This window comes from Staurois parvus, unplaced genomic scaffold, assembly GCF_062004578.1.
Source record: "Staurois parvus isolate SC_StPar_1 unplaced genomic scaffold, SC_StPar_1.0 ptg001329l, whole genome shotgun sequence".
Taxonomy (NCBI): Eukaryota; Metazoa; Chordata; class Amphibia; order Anura; family Ranidae; genus Staurois; species Staurois parvus.
The window spans coordinates 75211-102681 of NW_028319125.1; the positions used below are offsets into that span (position 1 = coordinate 75211).

The 27471-nt window shown below is 44.9% G+C and overlaps 1 protein-coding gene across 1 annotated transcript in view; it reads left to right on the forward strand.

The window, feature by feature from the left end:
• TRAF3 (TNF receptor associated factor 3) overlaps positions 1-27471 on the forward strand; it is a 91145-nt gene that overhangs the window by 52013 nt on the left and 11661 nt on the right. Inside the window, exons 5-9 of the mRNA XM_089661347.1 lie at positions 6051-6218; positions 7582-7662; positions 7984-8058; positions 9946-10038; positions 20209-20349. Of these exons, the coding sequence (XP_089517473.1) occupies positions 6051-6218; positions 7582-7662; positions 7984-8058; positions 9946-10038; positions 20209-20349 (558 nt within the window). The remainder of the gene's footprint in view (positions 1-6050; positions 6219-7581; positions 7663-7983; positions 8059-9945; positions 10039-20208; positions 20350-27471) is intronic.

Genomic DNA, 27471 nt, shown 5'->3' on the forward strand with positions numbered 1-27471 from the left:
GTTCGTACAACTTATAGTAAAGTGCCATCGGGCATCTTGCAGCACCTTACGCCTAGGGGGGAACATATCCACTGTCATGAAGGATCTTGTTTTTCAGCTTTGGTGGTCTTGTAGAAAGACAGAACTTGGTCAATGCAAAGCTTACAAGAGAGTAGATGACAGCGAGACAAAAGAGTGAAAGAGACACCCTTGTCGAAACTTAACCAGTCTCTGTGGAATCAGATCCAATACTGGGAATTGCTGCTTCTAGATTTACAATTGTGACACAGAATCAGATCCCACCGCCGGCCCCTAATGAGACGCCACCAATTTTATTAACCTAATTTTTTCCTATAGTATAGTGTTTAGAATAGATGGTGGATTCACATAGAGGGGACTGAGGACAGGGCAGCTTATCTGTAGGTGACACCTTACGCACCTCTGCTCATGTTCTGAGATGGGGAAAAGTCACTATGTTTTGTTGAGTGTCTACAGTATATAGCTCGCTCAGCACCCAGGAGATGGGCTCTCTGACCATTCGTTTGGCTTCAGCACCTGGTTGCCTGACAAAGAGTTGTGAGCAGGGGCGGACTGACCATTTGGAAACTCAGGCACTGCCCGAGGGCCCAGGGTCAGTAGGGGACCCCATGAGATGCCCCTGGTACCTTTTTCATAGGCTTTTTTGAGTTTGGGCAAGGACACAGGGGCCCCATGATCCCCTATTGCCCGGGGGCCCCATGACTTGTCAGTTCGCCCCTGGTATGATCATATGGTATGGCCATTGGTATGATCATATGGTATGACTGATGGAACAATCATATGTTATGACCAATGGTATGATCATATGTTATGACCGATGGTATGATTATATGGTATGACCGATGGTATGATTATATGGTATGATCAATGGTATGACGGATAGTATGATCATATGCCATGAGTTGTCTGTCTGCCCGCCCCTGGTTGTGAGATAACCTGCTCCTTGGCATAGGCACCTGGACTCGTTGAATTGCCTGCGTGCTTGCTGTACAGTCCAGTTGCTTGATCATTACCGTATGAACCCACCACCAGCACTGAACATTGGAGTTTTAACCTGTGTCCTCCTGTAGGCACAAAAGGAGAGATGCTCTAAGTTTACTGGTTCTGGTGGCCTCCTAGACTCGGGGCCCTTTTACAGCCCTAGGTGAGTGAACCATTACTCACATGCTGATGGCACATAACAGCCACCAGCTTGTTCTCTGCCTCTTCAGCCGGCTCCTGGCTTCGAAGTGAAAGTGAAGCAGTGGTTCTGAAGCCGCCAATCACTTTCACAGAGCAGGTGGTTTGGGGCCACATCCATGCCTTGATCTCCCCGTACTGAAAAAAACAAAAAACCAGACACTGTACAAAACACAAAAACAGAGCATACGCACACAATGTAGGACTCTGCTCTCCACCTCCAACTGGAGACCGGATGACATTGACATGCATGAGCGTCGATTTGCACCAGGAATCACACAGTAACATGCTGTGCATTCCTGTGCATTTCACATGCGGTGCGATTTGAATGATCTGAATCACACTGGACCTTACCAGAGGTGGCACATGCACTACTTTAAAAGATACACAACAACTGGATTGCATGCTGCTACTGTACCATGCGATTTGGTGCACGCTTCTGCATTTGGGGTGTCGTTAACATTGACATCCGCTGCAGATTGAAACTGCAGGCAGTAAGCATGTTTAGAGAGTCTCTCGGTCAGATTGGCAGATGTTTGGCCTCCTGAAGATATCCCTCGAAGTGATGGATCCCTTCTTGGGAACGCTTTGCTTTTATTTACAGTAAATCTTTGTTCTCCGTTCATGTTTAAAAACAGAAGTGACAATTTTCAGAAGAAAGGCCACTCTTCCTAATTTGTCTTCTACGATGTGATTTCCCAGAGACGCCCTTCCATCATAGCTAGTTTTGGTATTGCAGAATGAAATATCAGCTATCTCGAGGTCCTACTACCACAGCAAAGCCTGTGAGACCAGGAAGTGAGAGGGGAGAGCCGCTATGGACGGGCGCAGTGCTGGATCGGGTGAGGACTTGGGTAAGTACTTGGCAGGATGAGGGGGTGATACTTTTACCTAAACATTTTTTATTTTAATGCAGAGAATTCATGAAAGTAAAAAATGTTTAGGCTTTACAACCACTTTATCTCAGCTGGCTTCCAGCACTCCTCAAGAGACCAAAGCTGTCACCTTAAACCAGGGGTCTCCAAACTTTCTAAAGAGAGGGCCGGTTTACTGTCCTATAGGCCTTAGAGGGGGCCAGACTGTGACCAATGGAGGTAGAAAATGTACTGGCGTCAGTGAAGCAAATGGGGCCTAAAGCTTGGTGGTCAGTGGGGGTAAAACAAACTATATAGTGCCTGTCATTAGTATAAGGAGGAATAGAGCCCCATACTTGTGTCACTGGGAGGACTAGTGCCCATTATTGGTTTCAGTGGGAGGACTAGTGCCCATCATTGGTGTCAGTGGGAGGACTAGTGTCTCGTTGTTGTCAGTGGGAGGACTAGTGCCCAACATTGGTTTCAGTGGGAGGACTAGTGCCCATCATTGGTGTCAGTGGGAGGACTAGTGTCTCGTTGTTGGTGTCAGTGGGAGGACTAGTGCCCATCGTTGGTGTCAGTGGGAAGACTAGTGCCCATCATTAATGTCAGTGGGAGGACTAGTGCCCATCATTGGTGTCAGTGGGAGGACTAGTGCCCATTATTGGTGTCAGTGGGAGGACTAGTGCCCATCATTGGTGTCAGTGGGAGGACTAGTGCCCATCATTGGTGTCAGTGGGAGGACTAGTGCCCATCATTGGTGTCAGTGGGAGGACTAGTGCCCATCATTGGTGTTAGTGGGAGGAATAGTGTCTCGTTGTTGATGTCGGTGGGAGGACTAGTGCCCATGATTGGTGTCAGTGGGAGGACTAGTGCCCATGATTGGTGTCAGTGGGAGGACTAGTGCCCATAATTGGTGTCAGTGGCAGGACTAGTGCCCACCATTGGTGTCAGTGGGAGGAATAGTGTCTCGTTGTTGATGTCAGTGGAAGGACTAGCTCCCATTATTGGTGTCAGTGGGAGGAATAGTGTCTCATTGATGTCAGTGGGAGGAATAGTGGGCATTCCCCGCCCCACAGCTGCAAATAGACAAAGAGGCGCAGATGCTTGTGACATCATTGACCTAATTTGGCCATTATAGGTCATGGACATTGACCTCAAGTGGTCATCTTGGGTCAGTGATGTCACGAGCTTCTCCACTCCACCCCCACCCACAGCTCATTGGCCCGGCACGGACAGCTGAGACCTCCAGGTTCGGCTGAACGTGGTTTGGGGCCGAACCCAGAGCCAAATCCAAGCTCATCCCTGCTTGAGATACAGAAGAAACCATTTGGTATACTGCTTGGGCATCTGTAAAAAGCTGAAAAATCGGTGTTAGGTGGACTGGTCCTTTAAGGTAGCAGAGGATGGTAGTTCTCAATGTATAGGGCACATGGAAGGTTATACAGAAGCCCGTCTCTGTACCGGAATCCTTTATTGGAGATCATGAGAAACGCCAACGGCATTATATCTGTAGGGAAATCATCAAAAGGAATTGATTGTGTGAAAGTATTTCACAGTTCAGTAGAAGTAACGTTTGACATCTGAGGTATAAAAATAAAATATCTCACTTCTTTATCTTTGCCGATACTGGGGGGCCTGTTTAGTTAGTGGGGCAGTGAAGGCAGTCAGAGGCATTGTTGTGTACGCCGACATGCACAGGAACTGTTGACCGCTGCAAATCTTCACCAGGTGAAACGGTCAACTAGATTTTTCTAACTTTGGTAAAAAAAAAAAACCTAAATAAACCTCCAAAAACTTCTGGTTTAAAGAAAATAATTGTAATGAAAAATGTTTTTTCTTCCAAGACTTAGACCTAGCATTTTAACATTGAGGAACCTTTGAAATAACTTTCTGGTCTCGGGGAACCCTTTGTAATTAACTACTTTATGTATAGCTCATGGTACATGAACAGTAAGGCAGACTATATGTTAAGTAGTTTTCAACCTCTGGTTGCAGGAAAGAAATTTGATGATTGATTTCCCCATCAACCAAGTGTTGATGGGGGAATCCCTCCCACAGCGCTATGGTGTATGCTCTCAGGCTCTGCTGCAGTCTTCTCAATTACATTGTTCCCAGTTATCTGTAGGGGTTTTGTAGTCCAAAACAGCCTAGGCTGACAACACTGTCCCATCCATAGACTACAGTGATGTAAGTGTTGTCACCCAGGACAGGAAGTGTGTTCCTGGCAGGATCACCAGGTAAAAATAAAGGAAATGAAAGCATGAAAACGAATACAGCCACCACATCTGAGGACTGGTAATCTGCAATGTGTTTTTTTTTTTTTTTTTCATGGCCAGTTTCCTTCTGCAGTGGTACATGTACAGTGGGGATCGAAAGTTTGGGCACCCCAGCTAACAATTTGTATTAATGTGCATAAAGAAGCCAAGGAAAGATGGAAAAATCTCCAAAAGGCATCAAATTACAGATTAGACATTCTTATAATATGTCAACAAAAGTTAGATTTTATTTCCATCATTTACACTTTCAAAATAACAGAAAACAAAAAAATGGCGTCTGCAAAAGTTTGAGCACCCTGAGGAATTTATAGCATGCACTGCCCCCTTTGCAAAGCTGAGACCTGCCAGTGTCCTGGATTGTTCTCAATCATTGTCTGGGAAGACCAGGTGATGTCAATCTCAAAGGTTTTAAATGCCCAGACTCATCTGACCTTGCCCCAGCAATCAGCACCATGGGTTCTTCTAAGCAGTTGTCTAGAAAACTGAAACTGAAAATAGTTGACGCTCACAAAGCTGGAGAGCTTTATAGCTGTATAAGCTATAATACAGTAGAGCTAAAAGCAAAAAGTAAAAACTGCATTGTCTCTTCTGCAATAAAATACACTCACCTGCCTAGGACTAGATAAGGGGGAGTGGACGCTGCTTAGAACCAGCCCCAGGAACCTAGCATGTGTGTGTAGAGTGGCCTCAGCACCGCACTAGCCAAGCCCTTTGATGCGTTGCCCCCCACCCATCGGGGCTTGGTCAAAGGCGTCTCTGACCAGGCCCCGATGGGTGGGGTGAAATGCGTCAGAGAGTATGGCTAGCGCAGTGCTGAGGCCACTATACACATACACGCTAGGTTCCTGGGGCTGGTCCTGAGCAGCGTCCGCTCCCCCTTCTCATCCTAGACCAGGGGTAGGCAACCTGTGGCTCTCTAGCTGTTGTGGAACTACATTTCCCATGAGGCATTGCAAGGATTACAAAACTGTCAGTTACAGCTATGACTTGCAGAGGCATGATGGAACTTGTAGTCCTGCAGCTCTCAGGTTGCCTAACCCTGTCCTAGGCACTGGAACAGATTCAGGACTGTGCTCCCTTCATTCCCATGCCGAAGGGGTGATCTACGTTGCTTATCTGACTTCAGAGCGGCGCCAGTATGCTTCACACTCACCTGCCTCTTTGCAATCCTCCTGTATTTACCTGCCTGTTCGCATGCAGAACTCCGTTTACATTTCAACACTCGCTGTGTGCCAGAATGGCTGCACTCCTGCGCATGCATGGGAGTGACGTCATCCTGTGCTAGCCAAACAAGATGGCTGAAAACTGGAACCTGGAAGAAGCCGGGGGAGATGCTGGTGCTGGCGAGGGTCTTAGCAGGTGTTGGACAATTCAATCAGAGGTAAGTACCCGTGTCTTTAGATCTGCCTGGCTTCCTGCGTTGAATGCTGTGACCTGGAAAAACGGTAATCCCACATTGACACTAGTGTAGCATGTGAACACGCAAAAACTGTATCGTGCTTGCGGCGCCAAACAAAAAAGCACATTTTTCTGCACTCAAAAACTCACAACAATCATGGAAAAAAGCACATAGCCCAAAAAGTTGCATAAGCTTCTTTGCCATGTTTGTCGCATGCAGGACAGACCAATGAAATGAATAGACTTCCCTTTGCGTATGTGCAATGCCTACATCATTGTGATTGGGGGCTCAGGAACAAACTCTCTCCCTTTCTTTTGTTAGATCCACTTAAAAAGCGACTGCCAGTTTGAAGAACTTCCATGCCCCCGAGCGGACTGCAAGGAGAAGGTTTTCCGCAAGGACCTGAGCGAACACATAGAGAAGAAATGCAAATACCGCGAGATGCCATGTCAGTACTGCAAAAACCAGGTCCCACTAGCAGAAATGCAGGTACTCCCATCGAACAAGACTGTTTTGTAGCCAGTTTTATGAATTGCTATTCTATGTCGTCTTTGACATGAGCCTTTCGAAGCCCATTGACACACGCTTGTTCAGTGCACTCGGCTGGTTTAAGGGCTCATGTACACGGGACGTTTGGAAAACACTTCTGAACAATGGAAACTGACTGACTGCTGGAAAACGTAGGTTAAAAAAAGTCTGTTTAGCCGCGTTTGCATACCGCGTTTATGTGTGTTTGCATTTAGAAGCGTTTTTTAAAGATAACATCAGGAGACCATCCAAAATTTCCAGAATGCACTGAAAAAACAGTAAAAAAATTATTTCAGACATTTTGACAGACATAGAGAGAGCAGAAGCAGAGAGAGCAGTATGTGTTGAAATCAGGGGCGGACTGACCATTTGGAAACTCGGGCACTGCCCGAGGGCCCGGGGTCAGTAGGGGGCCCCATGAGATACCCCTGGTACCTTTTTCATAGGCTTTTTTGAGTTTGGGCAACGACACAGGGGCCCCATGATCCCCTATTGCCCGTGGGCCCCAGGAGTTGTCAGTCTGCCCCTGGTTGAGATTACCTATCTTTTCTGGTTGTATTCACTATGGATCCCATCATGAGCATAATGCGGCACGTTCTACCATTTTTTTCTTCATGCAAAACCTGGAACTGACTGCGCTGGTGTACCGGGTCCATTTGAATACATGGAAAAGCTTTGTATGCATTTCTGATGATGAAAAGGCTCTGGACAGCATCTGGATATGGAACAGTTAAAAACCGCTTCTAAACGCAAACTCTTATAAAAGCGGTTAGCCGCGTTTACAAGCGTTTGAAACGCTGATAAAATCTACTCCTGAATGCAAGTTTGGTGCGTAAAAAAAAAAACTGACTGTAAACTCAACTGCCTGTAAACGCCGATGTGTACATGGACACATAGGAGAACATTAGAGAGAGTTCAGGGGCTGCTGAGAAAAATGCAGAAAATCTCCTGACGTTCATCAACTGCAGTGTACATGAGCCCTAAGGGAATCGGAAGGCAGCCAGCCACCATTAAAATGAATGGGAATATAGGAAAACAAATCACAGAGCTATATCTGTTGATGGAGGGCTTAAAAATTGGGGGGGGGGGATCCTTGTAGCTATGTGAACTACAGGTTCAGCACTGCAGCATGCATTTTATGAATGGTCTGTACAATGCAGGCCTATGTGTGTAGCCCCCGCTTCTGCTGTCCTGTTAAAACCTTGATTGGCAGTTGACAACTACAGTATTAAGTGAGGTGCGTCCTCAGGATGTGCTTTGTGTTTGTGAGCGGTCCAGCGATCACCCGCTAATTGTAAACTGTGTGCCTCTCTGTCTATTCTAGAAACACGAAGAGATGGATTGCCCGTCTGTCGTCGTTTCCTGTCCTCATAAATGTAGCGTAAAAAGCTTATTAAGAAGCGAGGTAGGTACTTCGGGTGAAGAGAATATGTTGACCCTTCTACAGAAAAGTTTTACTGCTGCACATAGTAACCAGACTTCAGCTTGGTGTAGTGCATGTAGTCTGACAAATATGGCTGCTTTGGTTCACATTACATGAGTCTGTGTTGAAGTCTGACTTTATGAACTGCAAGTGTGTGTGCGTGCGTGTGCGTGCGTGTGTGCGTGCGTGTGTGCGTGCGTGGGTGTGTGTGGTTTTATTTTTTTATTACTTTCATATCGTGTTTTTGGTTAATTGTATTCTGGATCTTCAATGTGTATTCTGAATTTTCTCTCTTTTTTGCAGATGAACGCTCACTTAGCAGAATGTGTGAACGCCCCCAGTACATGCAGTTTTAAACGTTATGGCTGCAGTTTCAAGGTCAGTATATTTTACACAAAACGGGCCGAGTGTTTCTTTAAAATAAATACATAAATAAATCTAAAAGGAAGATCTGCGTGCCCATTAACGTTTAGGATTTTTCTTACATTTAGTAATCACGGATTTTGTAAATTCCTTCTGTAGTATAATTAGACACTCTCTCCAGTCTATTGTTTCAGTCTGACTGTTTTTAGTGGGTGCTGCTGCTATTGTGTACTTCTATGTAGTTTACTTTAGTGCTGTGTAAATCAAAAGTGCAGCGCTAGAAGAAAACTGGTAGTCTGGGCTGCACTATACAGAGTGGTCATAGCAAGGCTGCTGGTGAAATTTGTGGATGTTGTGAAACTAAAACATTTGGTTGGACTGTTTGATTTTATTGGATTGCTGCCATCCACTTGACCACTGGAGAGGGAGCCTTCACAACCTCTATAGAGCAGTCCCTAGGCTATCACCTGAGGGGAACTCTGGACCACCCTGATGTCCTATTAATAGCATCCAGGACCATTGAAGGGAATATACAGGATTCCAGACACCACCCAGACCGGCAGATGATATCAGGAGAAATATATATATAAACGCTCATTAAATTGTGCGTTCTGGTGAGTGTGCATTCTTTCTGCACTTTATCTCACAGCACCTTACCACCAGGAGGATACAGTTACATGAAAGCACCTGAAGTCACTTCAAGTCACCATATGAACTGTTCACTTAATGATTTATATTCATAATGTGTTTTCTTCTAGCGCTGCACTTTTGATTTACATTTGATTTAGAGGTTTTTATGGTTACCTGGTGTACAGCTGCTATACTCTTTGTGTGTGCGCTCGCATATATTTTCCATACTTTAGTGCTGTGTGTTTTTGTCATTGAATTTTTTATATAGATTATAATTTACACTATATTGCCAAAAGTATTGGGTCCGCCCTCCAAATCATTGGATTCAGGTGTTCCAATCCCCTCCATGGACACAGGTGTATACAATCAAGCCCCTAGGCATGCAGACTGCTTCTACAAACATTTGTGAAAGAATGGGTCGCTCTCAGGAGCTCAGTGACTCCAAGCGTGGTCCCGTGATAGGTTGTCACCTGTGCAATAAGTCCATCCGTGACATTTCCTGGCTACTAAATATTCCACGCTCAACTGTTAGTGGGATTATAACAAAGTGGAAGCAACTTGGAACAACAGCAACTCAGCCACCAAGTGGTAGGCCACGTCACAGGACAGAGCGGGGTCAGCGCATGATGAAGTGCACAGTGCACAGAAGTCACCAACTGTCTGCAGAGTCAATAGCTAAAGACCTCCAAACTTGGTGTGGCCTTCAGATTAGCACAACAGTGCATAGAGAGCTTCCAAGACATACCAAGACATTTGGACAATTTCATGCTCCCAACTTTGTGGGAACAGTTTGGGGATGGCCCCTTCCTGTTCTGACATGACTGCACACCAGTGCACAAAGCAAGGTCCATAGAGACATGGATGAGTGAGTTTGGGGTGGAGGAACTTGACGGGCCTGAGTCCTGACCTCAACCCCATAGAACACCTTTGGGATGAATTAGAGCGGAGACTGTGAGCCAGACCTTCACATCCGACATCAGTGCCTGACCTGACAAATGTGCTTCTGGAAGAATGGTCCAACCTTCCCATAGACACCCTCCTAAACCTTGTGGACGGCCTTCCCAGAAGAGTTGAAGCTGTTATATCTGCAAAGGGCGGGGCCAACTCAATGTTGAACTCTACGGACTAAGACTGGGGGGCCATTAAAGTTGTAAAGATGTGCGTGTAAAGGCAGGCCGACCAATACTTTTGGCAATAGAATGTATATATATATATTTATAACGTCAACTGTTCCTTCTTGCAGTCTTTGCTTATTTCTTTTCATGTTCCTAGGGAACAAACCAGCAAATTAAAGCACATGAAGCCAGTTCAGCTGTTCAGCATGTCAACTTAATGAAAGAATGGAGCAGTTTTCTGGAGAGTAAGGTAAGCAGATACTTCTAGTGAATGGAATAGACTGGCTGCATTCTCAGTGATGTCACTGGTCTCTAGTGAATGGATAGGCTGCATTCTCAGTGATGTCACCGGTCTCTAGTGAATGGATAGGCTGCATTCTCAGTGATGTCACCGGTCTCTAGTGAATGGATAGGCTGCATTCTCAGTGATGTCACCGGTCTCTAGTGAATGGATAGGCTGCATTCTCAGTGATGTCACCGGTCTCTAGTGAATGGATAGGCTGTATTCTCAGTGATGTCATCAGGTCTCTAGTGAATGGATAGGCTGCATTCTCAGTGATGTCATCAGGTCTCTAGTGAATGGATAGGCTGCATTCTCAGTGATGTCATCAGGTCTCTAGTGAATGGATAGGCTGCATTCTCAGTGATGTCACCGGTCTCTAGTGAATGGATAGGCTGCATTCTCAGTGATGTCATGGGTCTCTAGTGAATGGATAGGCTTCATAGTGGATCATTGATGGCCAGCAGAAGGGATTCCACATTTATATTTTTATATTAGGTAAGGTTATAGATAAGCAATATAATATACAATTATGTATAATGTATATTATATTGTGTGTGTGTGTGTGTGTGTGTATATATATATATATATATATCTCTGTGCAAAAGTTTTAGGCAAGTGTGAAAAGAAAATGCTGTATATTAAGAATGCTTTTAAAAATAGAAGTGATAATAGTTTTTTTTTGTTTTTTTTGTTTTGTTTTTTTAGTCAATTAACAAAATGAGTAAAAAAAAGTAGATGAACAGAAATCAAATCATTATTTGGTGACCACCTTTGGCTTTAAACCAGCTTCAGTTCTTCTAGGTACACTTGCACACATTTTTTGAAGGCACTCGGCAGGAAGATCGTTCCAAACATCTTGGAGAACTAACCACAGATCTCCTGTGGATGTCGGCTGCCTCAAATCTTTATGTCTCTTCTTGTAATCCCAGACAGACTCCATGATGTTAAGATCAGGCTTCTGTTGAGGCCAAACCATCGCTTCCAGGACTCTTTTTTTTTTTTTTTTTTTTTTTTTTTTAATGCTGATTATAGTTCTTAATGGTGTTGGCTGTATGTTTGGGGTTGTTTTCCTGCTGCAGAATAAATTTGGGGTCAATTACCCTCCTCCCTTATGCATAAGTATCTGCCTGTATTTCTCAGCAATGAGGACACAATTTATCCTGACCAGATCTACAACTCCATTTGCAGAAATGCAGCCCCAAACTTGCAATGAACCTCCACCATGCTTCACAGTTGTCTGCGGATACTCATTATTGTACCGCTCTCTAGCCCTTTGCTAACAAAGTCAAATATTTCACATTTTGACTCATCAGCCCAGAGCACCTGCTGCCATTTTCTGCATCCCACTTCTCATGTTTGTATGCATAGTTGAGACTTTTAGCCTTGTTTCCACATCAGAGGTATTCCTATTTGGCCTAAATTCTTCCATGAAGACCTCTTCTGTCCAGACTTCTCCAGACAGTAGATGGGTGTACCTGAGTCCCACTGGTTTCCACCAGTTCTGTGCTGATGGCACTGCTGGACATCTTCTGATGAAGAAGTGATGATGTTCTTGCTGTTTCCTTGGCCAACCATTGCATCTACAATCCTCAACGTTGCCCGATCAATGGTGTCCTCAGTGCAGATACTTATCCATTATGTTCATTCAGGTTTTTTTTTTTTTTACTTGTTTTGTTAATTAAACTATTAACAATTCTATTTCCGAAAGCATTTTTAATTTACAGCATTTTTCACAGATAAATATATATATCACACACATACAATCACGCTACATTGTGTGGGATTCAAGCAGCTTCCTCCTGGTGCAGATAAAGTGACTCCTGTGATGGTCTTGATAAATAGCTGCCATTTATCATATGTACTATTTCCCATGGTCGCCCTTTATTCTTACGACTCTTTGCTTCCTTTTACCCGTTAATGATGAATCACTGGAAATCCCAGGATTTGCCAAGCAAGCCACAGCCGGGCCCTGTGATGACTATCAATAAGGAACTGGGGGCTTGTTGTTATTCTTCTTCCTCCAGCTGCTGAATCTGTTTGCTTGATTGTTTAATTTCTTTTTTTTTTCTTCTTCTTTGTAATGTTGTATTTATCTTGATCAGATAGATGTTTGGTTAGAGGCGCTTTGGTTCGGCATCCACCCCACGTTAACCAGGAAGTTTATACAGCGCTGGGGCTTTCCATGCAGAGCTGGGAAGGTTGCCCTGCTAATTCTTTACGTGATTTATACAGCCACAAGGCCCAACAAAGGACTTTAATGACTAAATTAGCATGATATTACTTGTTAAAGGAAACCTCTGCCGTTATGTGGTTGAATGTCATTAAATATCTCCGTAGCCATTTCACTTTGCACCAGCTAGAAGTTTCAACAGCTACAGAAAAATCATATTTCACCAAAAATAGTGCTCCATTGGCCTCCTAAGAATCTCCTTCTTCTGTACTTGCAGTCGGCTCGCTGACTTTTTTTCAGAAGTCTACACAGAGCTTAACTACTTCCCATCCGGCCGCTGTTTATAAACGGCTGGACGGTGGCAGTCCAGGGGCGGGTTGCCGCTCATAATCGGCAACCGCACTTTCAAGCTGTGCGCGCTCCCTAGGAGTGCGCATCACCGCGATCCGGTGCCCGCTGTGTCCTCCGGACACAGTGGAACACCGATCATCGGACGGGACCTCTGTACGGGGTCCCGATCATGTGATCACTGATTGGCCAATTAGTGATCACATGCAGAGCAGTAAGCAAGATGTCACTTCCTGACATCATTGCTTACTACGTGTGAAATCTGTGAATGATCATAGAGGTCACATGGTACAGGGCTATTCACAACAGCCTTGTACCATATGACAAGCTGTGACCAATGACAGCTCACACAGCATTTCTCAATGGCTGCAAGAATGCAGCCAGAGAGAAGGAGAAACGATTGCTTTTACAGTCTTTATGAGTGTAAAAGCAATCAGTGTAAAAAAAAAAAAAAAAAATCTTCATCACCCCCCACAAGTAGTACAGTGTCACTATGGTGACTCTGTACTGCTAGGGTGACAGTATGTAAAAAAAAAAAACTATATAAAAATGTAAAAAAAATTTTTAAAAAATTATATTTTTTGGTTATAAACTAATTTTGGGTTTTTTTTTTATTTTTTTTACTAAAAAGATAACGGAATAAATTTTGGCCAAGATTTATGATGAAATATTATTTATTTGCAAAATTGTATAAGAAAAATACTTTTTTTCAAAATTTTTGGACTTTTTCATTTATATAGCGAAAAAAAAAAATCCCAGTGGTGAATAAATACCACCAAAATAAAGCTTTATCTGTCTCAAAAAAATGCCAAAAAATTCATATGGGTACAGTGTTGCATGACCGCGCAATTGTCATTCAAAGTGTGATAGCACTGAAAGCTGAAAATTGGCCTGGACTGGAAGGGGGTTAAAGTGTCCGGACTGGAAGTGGTTTAGGTCAAGTACTAGGCATCCTCTGCTTTGTTTTACATTTGGAGCGTTGCTGTGGAAGTGTTGTATATCTACTGAGATGCCATGATGGAGGAATGTTTCCTACTGGAGCATTGCAGGCACTCGTGAATACAGCAGGCTGCAGAGGTGGATTATAATAAGGGCAATGTGGGCGTGGCTGCTTGGGCTGCACACTCCAAGGGGAATGGGAAAAAAGTTCTGCATCTTGGAACTGTTGTAGGTTAAATCTTTGATTTGCAAATTTCAGGATTCCGTTAAAATAGACAAATGGTTATGAATAATACATGTACCTGAAAGCAACATTTTACAATGACCCTGCCATTATGTCAAACACAAATGCCTGTGTACGCTCGCCATGGTGCATTATCCCCATACATTGGTGGAGGGGCCATCATATCATTAATCTGCCATTGGTAGCTAAAAACCCCACTTAAGATTCTTTCAGCAATAACCTTGGTCAGTATCTACAGCTCAGAAGCAGATGAGGGTGAAGTAAAGTGTTACCAAACCCACAACAGTAAAATCAGTCTGTATATGCAGTAAAGCATGCATGTTATACTCACTGTGGAACCCTAGGGGTTAATCCTCTGCATTGTGTAAAAAGGCTATTTGATCCTGATTGCTCTGTTCCTCCCATTGTTCAAGCGACCACCTCTTATCTTCTGATAAGACCGATTGAACTGTAGCCACTCTGCACATGCTCAGTTTGGTGTGTATTGCTAGAGAGGTTTTTTTTTTTTTCCTTGGGAGAGTGCATGTGATCAGCACAGGGCCAATCAGCACTGGTCAGACAGAGGTCAGGGGTTCTGCATCCTCCTAGAGCAGAAAGAAAACTCCTCCTACAAGCTTTAGCTAGTTCTTGGCTGGACACTGATAGAAGCCACAAGACTGCTCTAACATCTGATGAGAAAAGGTATTTAGCAGTTTATATTTACTAAAATAATTGCATTTCCATGTTCTTGTACTTGCAGATATAGTGAATGCAGGGTCCAGGGAGACCAGATATAGTGAATGCAGGGTCCGGGGAGACCGGATATAGGGAATGCAGGGTCTGGGGAGACCGGATGTAGTGAATGCAGGGTCCTGGGAAACCGGATGTAGTGAATGCAGGGTCCGGGGAGACTGGATGTAGTGAATGCAGGGTCCGGGGAGACCGGATGTAGTGAATGCAGGGTCCGGGGAGACCGGATGTAGTGAATGCAGGGTCCTGGGAGACCGGATATAGTGAATGCAGGGCCCTGGGAGACCGGATGTAGTGAATGCAGGGTCCGGGGAGACCGGATGTAGTGAATGCAGGGTCCGGGGAGACTGGATGTAGTGAATGCAGGGTCCGGGGAGACTGGATGTAGTGAATGCAGGGTCCGGGGAGACTGGATGTAGTGAATGCAGGGTCCGGGGAGACTGGATGTAGTGAATGCAGGGTCCGGGGAGACTGGATGTAGTGAATGCAGGGTCCGGGGAGACTGGATGTAGTGAATGCAGGGTCCGGGGAGACTGGATGTAGTGAATGCAGGGTCCGGGGAGACTGGATGTAGTGAATGCAGGGTCCGGGGAGACTGGATGTAGTGAATGCAGGGTCCGGGGAGACTGGATGTAGTGAATGCAGGGTCCGGGGAGACTGGATGTAGTGAATGCAGGGTCCGGGGAGACTGGATGTAGTGAATGCAGGGTCCGGGGAGACTGGATGTAGTGAATGCAGGGTCCGGGGAGACTGGATGTAGTGAATGCAGGGTCCGGGGAGACTGGATGTAGTGAATGCAGGGTCCGGGGAGACTGGATGTAGTGAATGCAGGGTCCGGGGAGACTGGATGTAGTGAATGCAGGGTCCGGGGAGACTGGATGTAGTGAATGCAGGGTCCGGGGAGACTGGATGTAGTGAATGCAGGGTCCGGGGAGACTGGATGTAGTGAATGCAGGGTCCGGGGAGACTGGATGTAGTGAATGCAGGGTCCGGGGAGACTGGATGTAGTGAATGCAGGGTCCGGGGAGACTGGATGTAGTGAATGCAGGGTCCGGGGAGACTGGATGTAGTGAATGCAGGGTCCGGGGAGACCGGATGTAGTGAATGCAGGGTCCGGGGAGACCGGATGTAGTGAATGCAGGGTCCGGGGAGACCGGATGTAGTGAATGCAGGGTCCGGGGAGACCGGATATAATGAATGCGGGGTCCGGGGAGACCGGATATAGTGAATGCAGGGTCCGGGGAGACCAGATATAGTGAATGCAGGGTCTGGGGTTTAGTAACACTCTAAGGATAGGTGCACTTTTGTATTTATATTTGACGCACGGAGACTATCCAGCAGTCTCTGTACCCGGTGTATGTGTACTGCTGGTGAAATGTATTGTCTACCAGAAGACTTACTAATGTTAGAGATCCCTCATCACAGTGCCTGCGTGCGTTCGCTGCCTCCCTCTCTAATTCACCTTCCAACTCTCCTGCCCTGAAGAGACTTCCCAGTCCAATGCCTGGCACAGTCTGGAGGAAAGTGGGGCTTCTAGATGCGGCTGTCAATTATACCCGAGTGCACTGTTGTGGATAAATTACAACCCTGCTTCTAGGCTGAATAACAATGGCTGGATGCAGCAGCGCCATGATGTCACAGCGCCATGATGTCACAGCGCACTGTAGTCCAGCTACACATCCTCCAGCTCAATAACAGCAAGTCCCTACCTCCGTACAGGCCTGAGGATAGCATTACAAGAGTCCATGCATTGCACCTGTGGGTGCAATTCTCTGCAGGCTTCATTGTAAAAAACAATAGTAAATGTCCATTGACCATTAGATCATTGTTGCTTAATTTACAGCTTTTTGCGAAAGGTGGACTAAGCCCTATTTTTTTTTTTTAAAGGTTAAGCTTTAATTTGAAAGTTTTAACCTGCTTATGCTATCATCAATTCTCTTGTGTCACATAAAGTGATACCCTGTCACATGATGAAAAAGGGTCAATGTACGGAATCCTAACCTGTCCATGACGCTGAATGCGGCACTGATCCTGAGAAACTGCCGCCAAAGACCATTGACATTTCTGGGGGTTTCCATCTCTTGGGTCCCCCACAGCTCTCACTCATTCCTCCTGCTGACCTCCATGTCAATACAGAAGACGTTGGTGGAGTTGAGGTCAGCAGGGGGATCGAGCGAGCTTCCAGAGGTGTCGGTTGCCCTGTGAGGAGAGGGCAGTTTCCCAGGATTGGAAAAGTTGGCAGCAGGAGAAAGTTTTGTATTTCTTTATGGGTTTATACTTTGCAACAGCTTCCTTAAAGTATAGGCATACGTTTGGGGGTGGGGGAAGAAAAAGCCTTTGGAGAAGTACTGATTCTGTCTTGGCAGCCTTCCTGTGTGGCCTTTCAGTTCTTTGAGCTCAGATTTTTATATACTAGGTTGTTCTATTCCATGGTTAGGATTGGGAAATGGAACTGAATTGTGCCAGACCCTGAGGTCAAACTGGGTGCATGTTTGGGGCTAACTGCCATCAACCTTTGTGTCTGCTCCATGTCCTCTGTATGTCATCATTTAAACAATAAGAAAGAATGTCAGCCCGGTGAAAAATTGGTTTATGACCTCCCAGGACTATGCGGTTCATATGAATTTACTTACAGGTGGAGGAGTGAATTTTTACGCAGCACTTTACATAGATATTGTACATTCACATCAGTCCCTAACCCTCAAGGGGCGTACAATCTAAGGTCCCTAACTCACATTCATACATATACATACTAGGGCCAATTTAGACAGGAGCCAATTAACCTACCAGCATATACCCCAAGGAAACCCACGCAGGCACAGGGAGAGCATGCAAACTCCAGGCAGGTGGTGTCATGGTTGAGATTCGAACCAACGACCCGAGTACTGCTAGGTGGAAGTGCTAACCATTTAGCCACTGTGCCACTTATCTTTTAATCATTAAAAAACCCCAAGATGTCATGTTATGCAGGCCATAGACGGGTCGAAAATCGGCCGTTTTTTCTTTAAAAAAATGAAAAATCAGTCGTTCAAGCGGCCGACGCTACCAGCAACGGTAAAAAAAATCGGCCGATTTTCATCCCGTCTACAGCCGGCAAAAAGTGTCCCTGCAGAGAGCTCCGCTATTTCTTTGACAGTTCTTTGACATTTATAGCGGTTGCAACAATGTATCGATTTGTATCCATTTTGGATACAGATGTTTTTATTCGGAAACAAATAGATACATTGTTGCAACCGCTATAAATGTCAAAGAACTGTCAAAGAAATAGCGGAGCTCTCTGCAGGGACACTTTTTGCTGGACTGGAATTCCTCCTCTTCTTCATCTTTTTCTTCATCCTCTTCTTCTTCTTCATCCTCTTCTTCTTCTTCATCCTCTTCTTCTTCTTCTTCATCTTCTTCTTCTTCTTCTTCATCCTCTTCTTTATCCTCTTCTTCTTCATCCTCTTCTTCTTCTTCATCCTTTTCTTCTTCTTCATCCTTTTCTTCTTCATCCTCTTCATCCTCTTCTTCATCTTCCTCTTCATCCTCTTCTTCATCTTCCTCTTCATCCTCTTCTTCATCTTCCTCTTCTTCATCCTCTTCTTCATCTTCCTCTTCTTCATCCTCTTCTTCTTCTTCATCTTCCTCTTCTTCATCTTCCTCTTCTTCATCCTCTTCTTCTTCTTCTTCATCCTCCTCTTCTTCTTCTTCATCCTCCTCTTCTTCTTCTTCATCCTCTTCTTCCTCTTCTTCTTCATCTTCCTCTTCATCCTCTTCCTCTTCTACTTCATCCTCTTCTACTTCATCCTCTTCTTCTTCATCCTCTTCTTCTTCATCCTCTTCTTCATCCTCCTTCTTCATCCTCTTCTTCTTCATCTTCTTCATTTTCTTCATCCTCTTCTTCATCTTCTTCATCCTCTTCTTCTTCTTCTTCACCCTCTTCCTCTTCTTCTTCTTCTTCATCCTCTCCTACTTTTTTCTTCTTCTTTTTGTCTTCCTCTTGCAGGTCACTGCTGATGCGCAGATTTTTTTATCGGTAAAAGATCGGCCGATTTCTCTTCTTCTTCTTCATCCTCTTCTTCTTCTTCATCCTCTTCTTCTTCTTCATCCTTTTCTTCTTCTTCATCCTTTTCTTCTTCTTCATCCTCTTCATCCTCTTCCTCTTCATCCTCTTCTTCCTCTTCATCCTCTTCTTCATCTTCCTCTTCTTCATCCTCTTCTTCTTCTTCTTCATCCTCTTCTTCATCCTCCTCTTCTTCTTCTTCATCCTCTTCTTCTTCATCTTCCTCTTCATCCTCTTCCTCTTCTTCTTCATCCTCTTCTTCATCCTCTTCTTCTTCATCTTCTTCATCCACTTCTTCATCTTCTTCATCCACTTCTTCATCTTCTTCATCCTCTTCTTCTTCCTCTTCTTCTTCACCCTCTTCCTCTTCTTCTTCTTCTTCTTCATCCTCTTCTTCTTTTTTCTTCTTTTTGTCTTCCTCTTGCAGGTCACTGCTCATGCGCAGATTTTTTTATCGGTAAAAGATCGGCCGATTTGCCCATCATTGTCGTGAAAATCGGCCGATCGGCAAAATCGACCGATTTTTTTCCAACTTTACCGATAAAAAAAAATTTGCCAAAATACTGAAAAACGGCCGACCTATTAACCCACTAACGATCAGAAAATCGGTCAATTTTATTTTCGGCTGAAAAATCGGCTGATTTTCAACCCATCTATGGCCTGCATTAGGCTGTGTAGCAGGAACCCTTAGGTGCTTAAATGAAACCTAACTGAGCTATTCCTCTTTTAGGGAACCTCAAAAATGTTTTAGGCCTCCCTGGTCTCAGTGCTTTGACCTGGCAATTGGCTACCTAGGCACCCAGCACTGAACTGTGGTAGGCAGGGAGTGTGTATACATGTAGTAGGCTTTTCTTGTGTCTCTGGTACTAGATCCATACGATGGAAGGAACAGTCCACCATGAAGTGATATTTTAAGTATAGTCATAGGTGGGTGGGCTGAGTCAGCCCCTGGTGTCTTATATGATCTATATGGTTCCTAAACTACCGGCTGAAGGCTATTGGCTTGTGTTAATAACACACTACTCCCACACAACCAGATGCTTTTTTGAGTCATGCAGTGTTGGTGTTATTTTTTTTCTTGAGCCTTGATAAAGGGGATTTTTTTTAGTTGTCGAAACGCGTTGGTCTCTCTACTTCAACAATATTTGGAATAAATGTAATTTCGGACTCAAATGTGGTGTAGCTCTTCAGTTCCAGATCAGTGTTTTGGCTGGTATCTTATATGTCTTGAATACTTCAAAAAAGGAGCCATAATTCTTAGCACTGCTCCTGTTGGATGTTCCCGTTCTTCCAGTTACATTCTGCATAGTATAAAATGAACAAACAATACAGCAGGAATTGTGGGAACCCATCCTAAATGGCACAGAATGTGTGCAGATCTGAGATTGTAGCACTCCGACATCTACCAAACACTGAAACATGAGTTTCAGATGGACTAACCTTCTAAGTAAGTTAGGGAACCAAAGGGAACTTGCTTTTACTTTCTTAGTTTCACATTTTTTTCCTGGCTACAAATCTGCTTGAAGTAAACAGTATGATATGTTTCTATTGTTATTACAGATATCAGCCACCCTCAGAAATTCTGTTTGGTAACTTTATGAGTTACTGGAGAGAAAACGGAGCTCCTTATTCACTCGGCCTTGTCATGTGTTTTCCTTTCCATAGGTGTCCATGTTACAGAATGAAAGTTCAGAAAAGAACAAAAGTATTCAGATACTCCACAAACAGATGTGTAACTTTGAAGTGGAGATCGAGAGACACAAAGAGATGCTCCGAAATAACGAAGCTAAAATCCACCAACTGCAGGTAAGCAATACAAACATGTCCCCTAATCCCTATGAGCTGATGGAAGTGATAAAAGGTTAGTTGGAGGTGTGATAGGCTTCCCTGAAGAGATTAATTTTTAGGAATTGCCTAAAGGTAGCCAGAGTAGGGGATAGCCGGAGAGATTGAGGTAGAGACCTCCAGAGGATTGGAGAGGCTCTAGAGAAGTCCTGGAGACTAGCATGGGAGGAAGAGATGAAGGAGCTTTAGAGCAGGAGGTCATGAGAGGAGTGGAGAGGACGGTTTGGGTGATATTCGAAGACAGGATTGGTGATGTAGCTCAGGGCAGAGTTCTGAATGGCTTTGTATGTTGTTGTTGTTGGTATTTTATTATTATTATTATACAGCGCTGTACAGTAGCAAGGGGGACAGAACATGAGACAAGACAGTAACAATACAATACACGAGGGGATCGAGGGCCCTGCTCTTTCGAGTTTACAATCTAGTATTTTGAATTTAATTTGCTGGGCAATCAGAAGCCAGTGGAGGGATTGGCAGAGAGGAGTGACAGACACAGAGTGGTTTGTAAGGTAGATGATTCTGGCAGCAGCATTCATGATAGCCTGAACAGGGGATGGCCTACGGGAGAGGTAGGCCTATGAGGAGGGAGTTTCAATAGTCAAGGCAGTTAGTTGGTGGTTGGTTGCCCTCTTTTAGCTGCCCTCTTTTGATGGTTGGTTAATTATTGGTTGCTCTCTGTTGACTGACAGTTGGTTGCCCTCTGCTGGCAGTTAGGTGGCCTCTGTTGACAGTTGATGATCAGTTGCCCTCTGTTGGCTGGCCTCTGCTGAAGGTTGATGGGTGATTTGTTTCCTTCTGCTGACTGTTGGTAGTTGGCTGGCCTCCTGTTAACAGTTGGTTAGTGATTGGTTGACTGTTGGTTAACCCCCGGTTCACATCTATGCGGCCGTGCGGGCCGCGTTTTGCATGGGCATGAGAGCCCCTTCATTTGAATGGACTCCCGTGCCGCGTGACACGCAGGGAAGAAGTCCCTGCACTTCTTCTGAAAACGCAGCCCACGCGGGAACCTCAGTTCCCAGTACGGTTGCGTATTCCGGTGCGGGCGGCAGCCGCCGCGGGTTCACAGTTCTCTGTGCTGGTGGTGCGGCTGCATGGATTTTTGTGCGGATCCGCAGCGGCACCACCCGCACAGATGTGAACCTTGGGTAATAGTTGGTGGTTGGTTGCCCTTTTTCGGCTGCCCTTTTTTGATGGTTGGTTCGTAACTTGTTGCTGTCTGTTGACTAACTGTTGGTGGTTGGTTGCCCTCTGTTGGCAGTTAGCTGGCCTCTGTTGATGGTTGATTGACAATCATTTGCTCTCCGTTGGTGGTTGGCTGACTTCTGTTAACAGTTGTTTGGTGATTGGTTTGCCTTTGCGGTTTTTTGGTAAAGGTTGGTGGTTGGTTGCCCATTGAATACCTTCTGTTGACTGTTGATTTCCATCTGTTGATGTTTGTTTGGAAAGCTTTGACAAAAATATGGTCTAATGCAGTTGTTAGTATAATTTTTATTGCCATCCCAATGATTTTTTGGGTGTAACCCAATGCTTCTATATACATATTATTTCATACCAGTGTACAACCACAGAACTGCTACAACACTGTAAACAGATATGACTCAGTGTCAGCCTTATCTATTGTAATCTTACATAACATATATGAACAGGAACATGTTGTACTCACATGTTGTACTCAGACTGGGAAATTGTAGTTCTGTACATTACTTCCTCCACAACTTAAATTCCTTCAAAAATAGAAATACTTTGTACATTGACTTCCTTGTCAGTATTTAAAATTGTGATTCTTCAGTTGCCTGTAGGAATGTGAAGCCTTTGGGGTTCACAGAGAACTGCTGTGCCGTGAGAATGAAAGGTCTCTGTTACTGCATGCTCTACAACCTACATTGTGACTTCATTATTGCCTTGGAAATATATCTGTCTTGATGGAATTTTGCTGATGGTTTGTGGCATAGCAGAACGCTGCTCTTTGTCTTTTTTATGTTTTGGCTTTCATGTGTTTGGCACCTGAAAATCCTCTGCTGGCATAAAGTACAGGTGAAACTCGAAAAATTAGAATATCGTGCAAAAGTTCATTTATTTCAGTAATGCAACTTAAAAGGTGAAACTAATATATGAGATAGACTCATTACATGCAAAGCAAGATAGTTCAAGCCGTGATTTGTCATAATTGTGATGATTATGGCTTACAGCTCATGAAAACCCCAAATCCACAATCTCAGAAAATGAGAATATTACATGCAATCAATAAAACAAGGATTGTACATAGAACAATATCGGACCTCTGAAAAGTAGAAGCATGCATATGTACTCAGTACTTGGTTTGGGCCCCTTTTTCAGCAATTGCTGCCTCAATGCGGCGTGGCATGGAAGCTATCAGCCTGTGGCACTGCTGAGGTGTTATGGAAGACCAGGATGCTTCAATAGCGGCCTTCAGCTCTTCTGCATTGTTTGGTCTCATGTTTCTCATCTTTCTCTTGGCAATGCCCCATAGATTCTCTATGGGGTTCAAGTCAGGTTATTTTGCTGGCCAATAAAGCACAGTAATCCCATGGTCATTGAACCAGGTTTTGGTGCTTTTGGCAGTGTGGGCGGTGCCAAGTCCTGCTGGAAAATGAAGTCAGCATCCCCATAAAGCTCGTCTGCGGAAGGAAGCATGAAGTGCTCCAAAATCTCCTGGTAGACGGCTGCGTTGACCCTGGACTTAATGAAGCACAATGGACCAACACCAGCAGATGACATGGCTCCCCAAATCAACACAGACTGTGGAAACTTCACACTGGACTTCAAGCATCTTGCAGTGTGTGCCTCTCCATTCTTCTTCCATACTCGGGGTCCTTGGTTTCCAAATGAGATGCAAAAGTTGCTGTCATCAGAAAAAGAGGACTTTGGACCACTGAGCAACAGACCAGGTCTGTTTTTCTTTAGCCCAGGTAAGACGTTTCTGACGTTGTTTGTTGTTCAGGAGCTGCTTGACAAGAGGAATACGACATTTGAAGCCCATTTCCAGGATCCGTCTGTGTGTGGTGGCTCTTGATGCACTGACTCCAGCCTCAGTCCACTCCTTGTGAAAGTCCCCAACACTTTAACACTTTTGAATGGCCTTTTCCTGACAATCCTCTCCAGGCTGCGATCATCCCTGCTGCTTGTGCACCTTTTTCTTCCACACTTTTCCCTTCCACATAACTTTCTATTAATGTGCTTTGATACAGCACTTTGGGAACATCCAACTTCTTTTTGCAATGACCTTTTGAGGCTTTCCCTCCTTATGGAGGGTGTCAATGATGGTTTTCTGCACAACTGTCAGGTCAGCAGTCTTTCCCATGATTGTGATTCCTACTGAACCAGACTGAGAGACCATTTAAAGGCTCAGGAACCCTTTGCAGGTGTTATGGCTGAATTAGCTGATTAGAGTGGGACACTTTGAGCCGAGAATATTGCACCTTTTCACAATATTCTCATTTTCTGAGATTGTGGATTTGGGGTTTTCATGAGCTGTAAGCCATAACCATCACAATGATGACAAATCACGGCTTGAACTATCTTGCTTTGCATGTAATGAGTCTATCTCATATATTAGTTTCACCTTTTAAGTTGCATTACTGAAATAAATGAACTTTTGCACGATATTCACATTTTTCAAGTTTCACCTGTATGTGTAAATCCCAAACATTTTTTAGGCTTGGATAAAGTGTGGAAAGGTTTGAACCCCTGTCATGTTTTCATTGCTCTGCGTCCCCAGCTGAGGAGGTTCAACTTCTACTTGTCTTATAGTCATTGTCTGCAGTGCAGAAACAGATGAGAGAGAGTTATCCTCTTCTGTTATAGCAGTGACCTCTAGCAGTCGTATGTATTATGTCTCCATTCTGACTGTCTCCTGAAGCATGTCTACAGTCTCCAACAACTCCTATAGCATGTTCAGTCCCCTGCAGTCTCTGACCATCTCTTGTATCATGTCCACAGTCTCTGATCATCTCCTGTGTTATATCTTCAGTCTCTGACCATCTCTTGTATCATGTCTGCAGTCTCTGACCATCTCCTGTATTATATCTGCAGTCTCTGACCATCTCTTGTACCATGTCTGCAGTCTCTGACCATCTCTTGTACCATGTCTGCAGTCTCTGATCATCTCCTGTGTTATATCTGCAGTCTCTGACCATCTCTTGTATCATGTCTGCAGTCTCTGACCCTCTCTTGTATCATGTCTGCAGTCTCTGACCCACTCTTGTATCATGTCTGCAGTCGCTTACCATCTCTTGTATCATGTCTGCAGTCTCTGACCATCTCTTGTACCATGTCTGCAGTCTCTGACCATCTCCTGTATTATATCTGCAGTCTCTGACCATCTCTTGTATTATATCTGCAGTCTCTGACCATCTCTTGTACCATGTCTGCAGTCTCTGATCATCTCCTGTATTATGTCTGCAGTCTTTGACTATCTCTTGTATTATGTCTGCATTCTTTGACCATCTCCTGTATCATGTCCGCAGTCTCTGTCCATCTCCTGTGTCATGTCCGCAGTCTCTGTCCATCTCCTGTGTCATGTCCGCAGTCTCTGTCCATCTCCTGTGTCATGTCCGCAGTCTCTGTCCATCTCCTGTGTCATGTCCGCAGTCTCTGTCCATCTCCTGTGTCATGTCCGCAGTCTCTGTCCATCTCCTGTGTCATGTCCGCAGTCTCTGTCTATCTCCTGTGTCATGTCCGCAGTCTCTGTCCATCTCCTGTGTCATGTCCGCAGTCTCTGTCCATCTCCTGTGTCATGTCCGCAGTCTCTGTCCATCTCCTGTGTCATGTCCGCAGTCTCTGTCCATCTCCTGTGTCATGTCCGCAGTCTCTGTCCATCTCCTGTGTCATGTCCGCAGTCTCTGTCCATCTCCTGTGTCATGTCCGCAGTCTCTGTCCATCTCCTGTGTCATGTCCGCAGTCTCTGTCCATCTCCTGTGTCATGTCCGCAGTCTCTGTCCATCTCCTGTGTCATGTCCGCAGTCTCTGTCCATCTCCTGTGTCATGTCCGCAGTCTCTGTCCATCTCCTGTGTCATGTCCGCAGTCTCTGTCCATCTCCTGTGTCATGTCCGCAGTCTCTGTCCATCTCCTGTGTCATGTCCGCAGTCTCTGTCCATCTCCTGTGTCATGTCCGCAGTCTCTGTCCATCTCCTGTGTCATGTCCGCAGTCTCTGTCCATCTCCTGTGTCATGTCCGCAGTCTCTGTCCATCTCCTGTGTCATGTCCGCAGTCTCTGTCCATCTCCTGTGTCATGTCCGCAGTCTCTGTCCATCTCCTGTGTCATGTCCGCAGTCTCTGTCCATCTCCTGTGTCATGTCCGCAGTCTCTGTCCATCTCCTGTGTCATGTCCGCAGTCTTTGTCCATCTCCTGTGTCATGTCCGCAGTCTCTGTCCATCTCCTGTGTCATGTCCTCAGTCTCTGTCCATCTCCTGTGTCATGTCCTCAGTCTCTGTCCATCTCCTGTCTCATGTCCGCAGTCTCTGTCCATTACTTGTGTCATGTCCGCAGTCTCTGATCATCTCTTGTATCATGCCCATAGTCTTTGACTATATTCTGTTGTGTGTCTGCTGTCCCTGTCACTGAATATTTACTGAATTTCATGTCCGGCTCTTTTGTGATGTCCAGAGCCACACTTGGGGCCCCCATATCAAGAAAGTTGACCCCCAGTCTCCTACTGTATCCAAAAAAAAATAAAAAAGGATTTGGATTTACTTACACTTTATAACACTTTAAAGTTTTGGCATTCTGTTCAGCTAGTATTGTGATGCAGGCATTCCTGTCTGACAGTATAGCAAGGTCCTTGACCTGTAGTGCAGTTACAGCTTGGTGCTGATTGGGCAGAAGTAGCAGAAGAGTGATGATGTCAGCTATGTGTTCTCCCTTCATGTAAGCACATTTACAATGTTAGACTAACAGCACTGTGCAAAACAGCAGAGTCCTGATTGGCCAGCCTGCTATCTCCAAGGGGTGGAGAAACCCTACTTTGTCAATTATTATAATTTAATGATCATTAAATAGAGTAATTAGCTCATAATCAGTGCTATTTGTTTGACAGAAACTTCCATGGAATTATGTGCTCAGCTCAGCCAGAGATTGTTCTTGGCAGAGTTCTCCTTTAATGCCCACCAGACCTGCCAGGAAAGATCTCTTCTACCTGTCATCAGAGGGTTTCCTGTGCACATCAGAGGGGGAAGAAGGAACTATATTCTTTGAGCTTCAGTAATTTTTCACTCTCTCATATAACGGTTTCACAAGTCTTTAAAATGGATAATTTCTCTGAAAACATTTGCATATTTTTTAAAAAGACCTGAGAAAAAAAGGGGGGGCTCTCCATGTGTTGTCATAAGTGACTTTTCATTAGCATCACAAGTGGAGTTGAGGGCAGTGTGTGTTTGTCCCTAAAGCTGAACTCCAGGTGCACAGCTTAGCATGTCTTACCTGCCAAAAGGTTTGTAATTTTGTCCACCCAGTCCTGAGATTTACACAGCCCTGCCAGAGAGCATAGCCAGCCTGCGGCGGTGATTTTTTTTTTTCTTCAGATAAAGGCTCCTATATGATTGTCTAAAAAAGTTCCAAATCCAGTTGCTCTGTGATGTATACAAGCCTCATCAAGTAAACCAAAGCTTAATTTACTTTAGCTGTGTGAGCCAAGTCTTTCTTCATTTGTGTCTCAGACGCTTCCTTCCCCAGGCGCTGCAGCTCACAGTAGGAGGGTTCAGCAGCAGAGGCTGTGCTGTCAATCCAGACAGCATTGGGCGGGACTAGGTGTGGCTGGGTGCTGATTGGCATTCTTTAGGTTTGTGAATCAAGAGTGACAATGCTGATAGCCACGCCCCCTGCAACATCTCATCCCACTGTAGTGCAGGCAGGCAGGCACCGCCTACATGAGAATGACAACTCAGGAGCAGTGCAGCATCATTGCCTCACTATTACAGGAAGCTGCAATGTGTGGACGTCACTGGCAGGATCAAAAGATATTTGTGGGAGGTAGCAGAGAAATCTTCAAGGGCAGACTCACTTATATTTAAGTGCTGCACCCAGGGGCAGACTGACAACTCATGGGGCCCCCGGGCAATAGGGG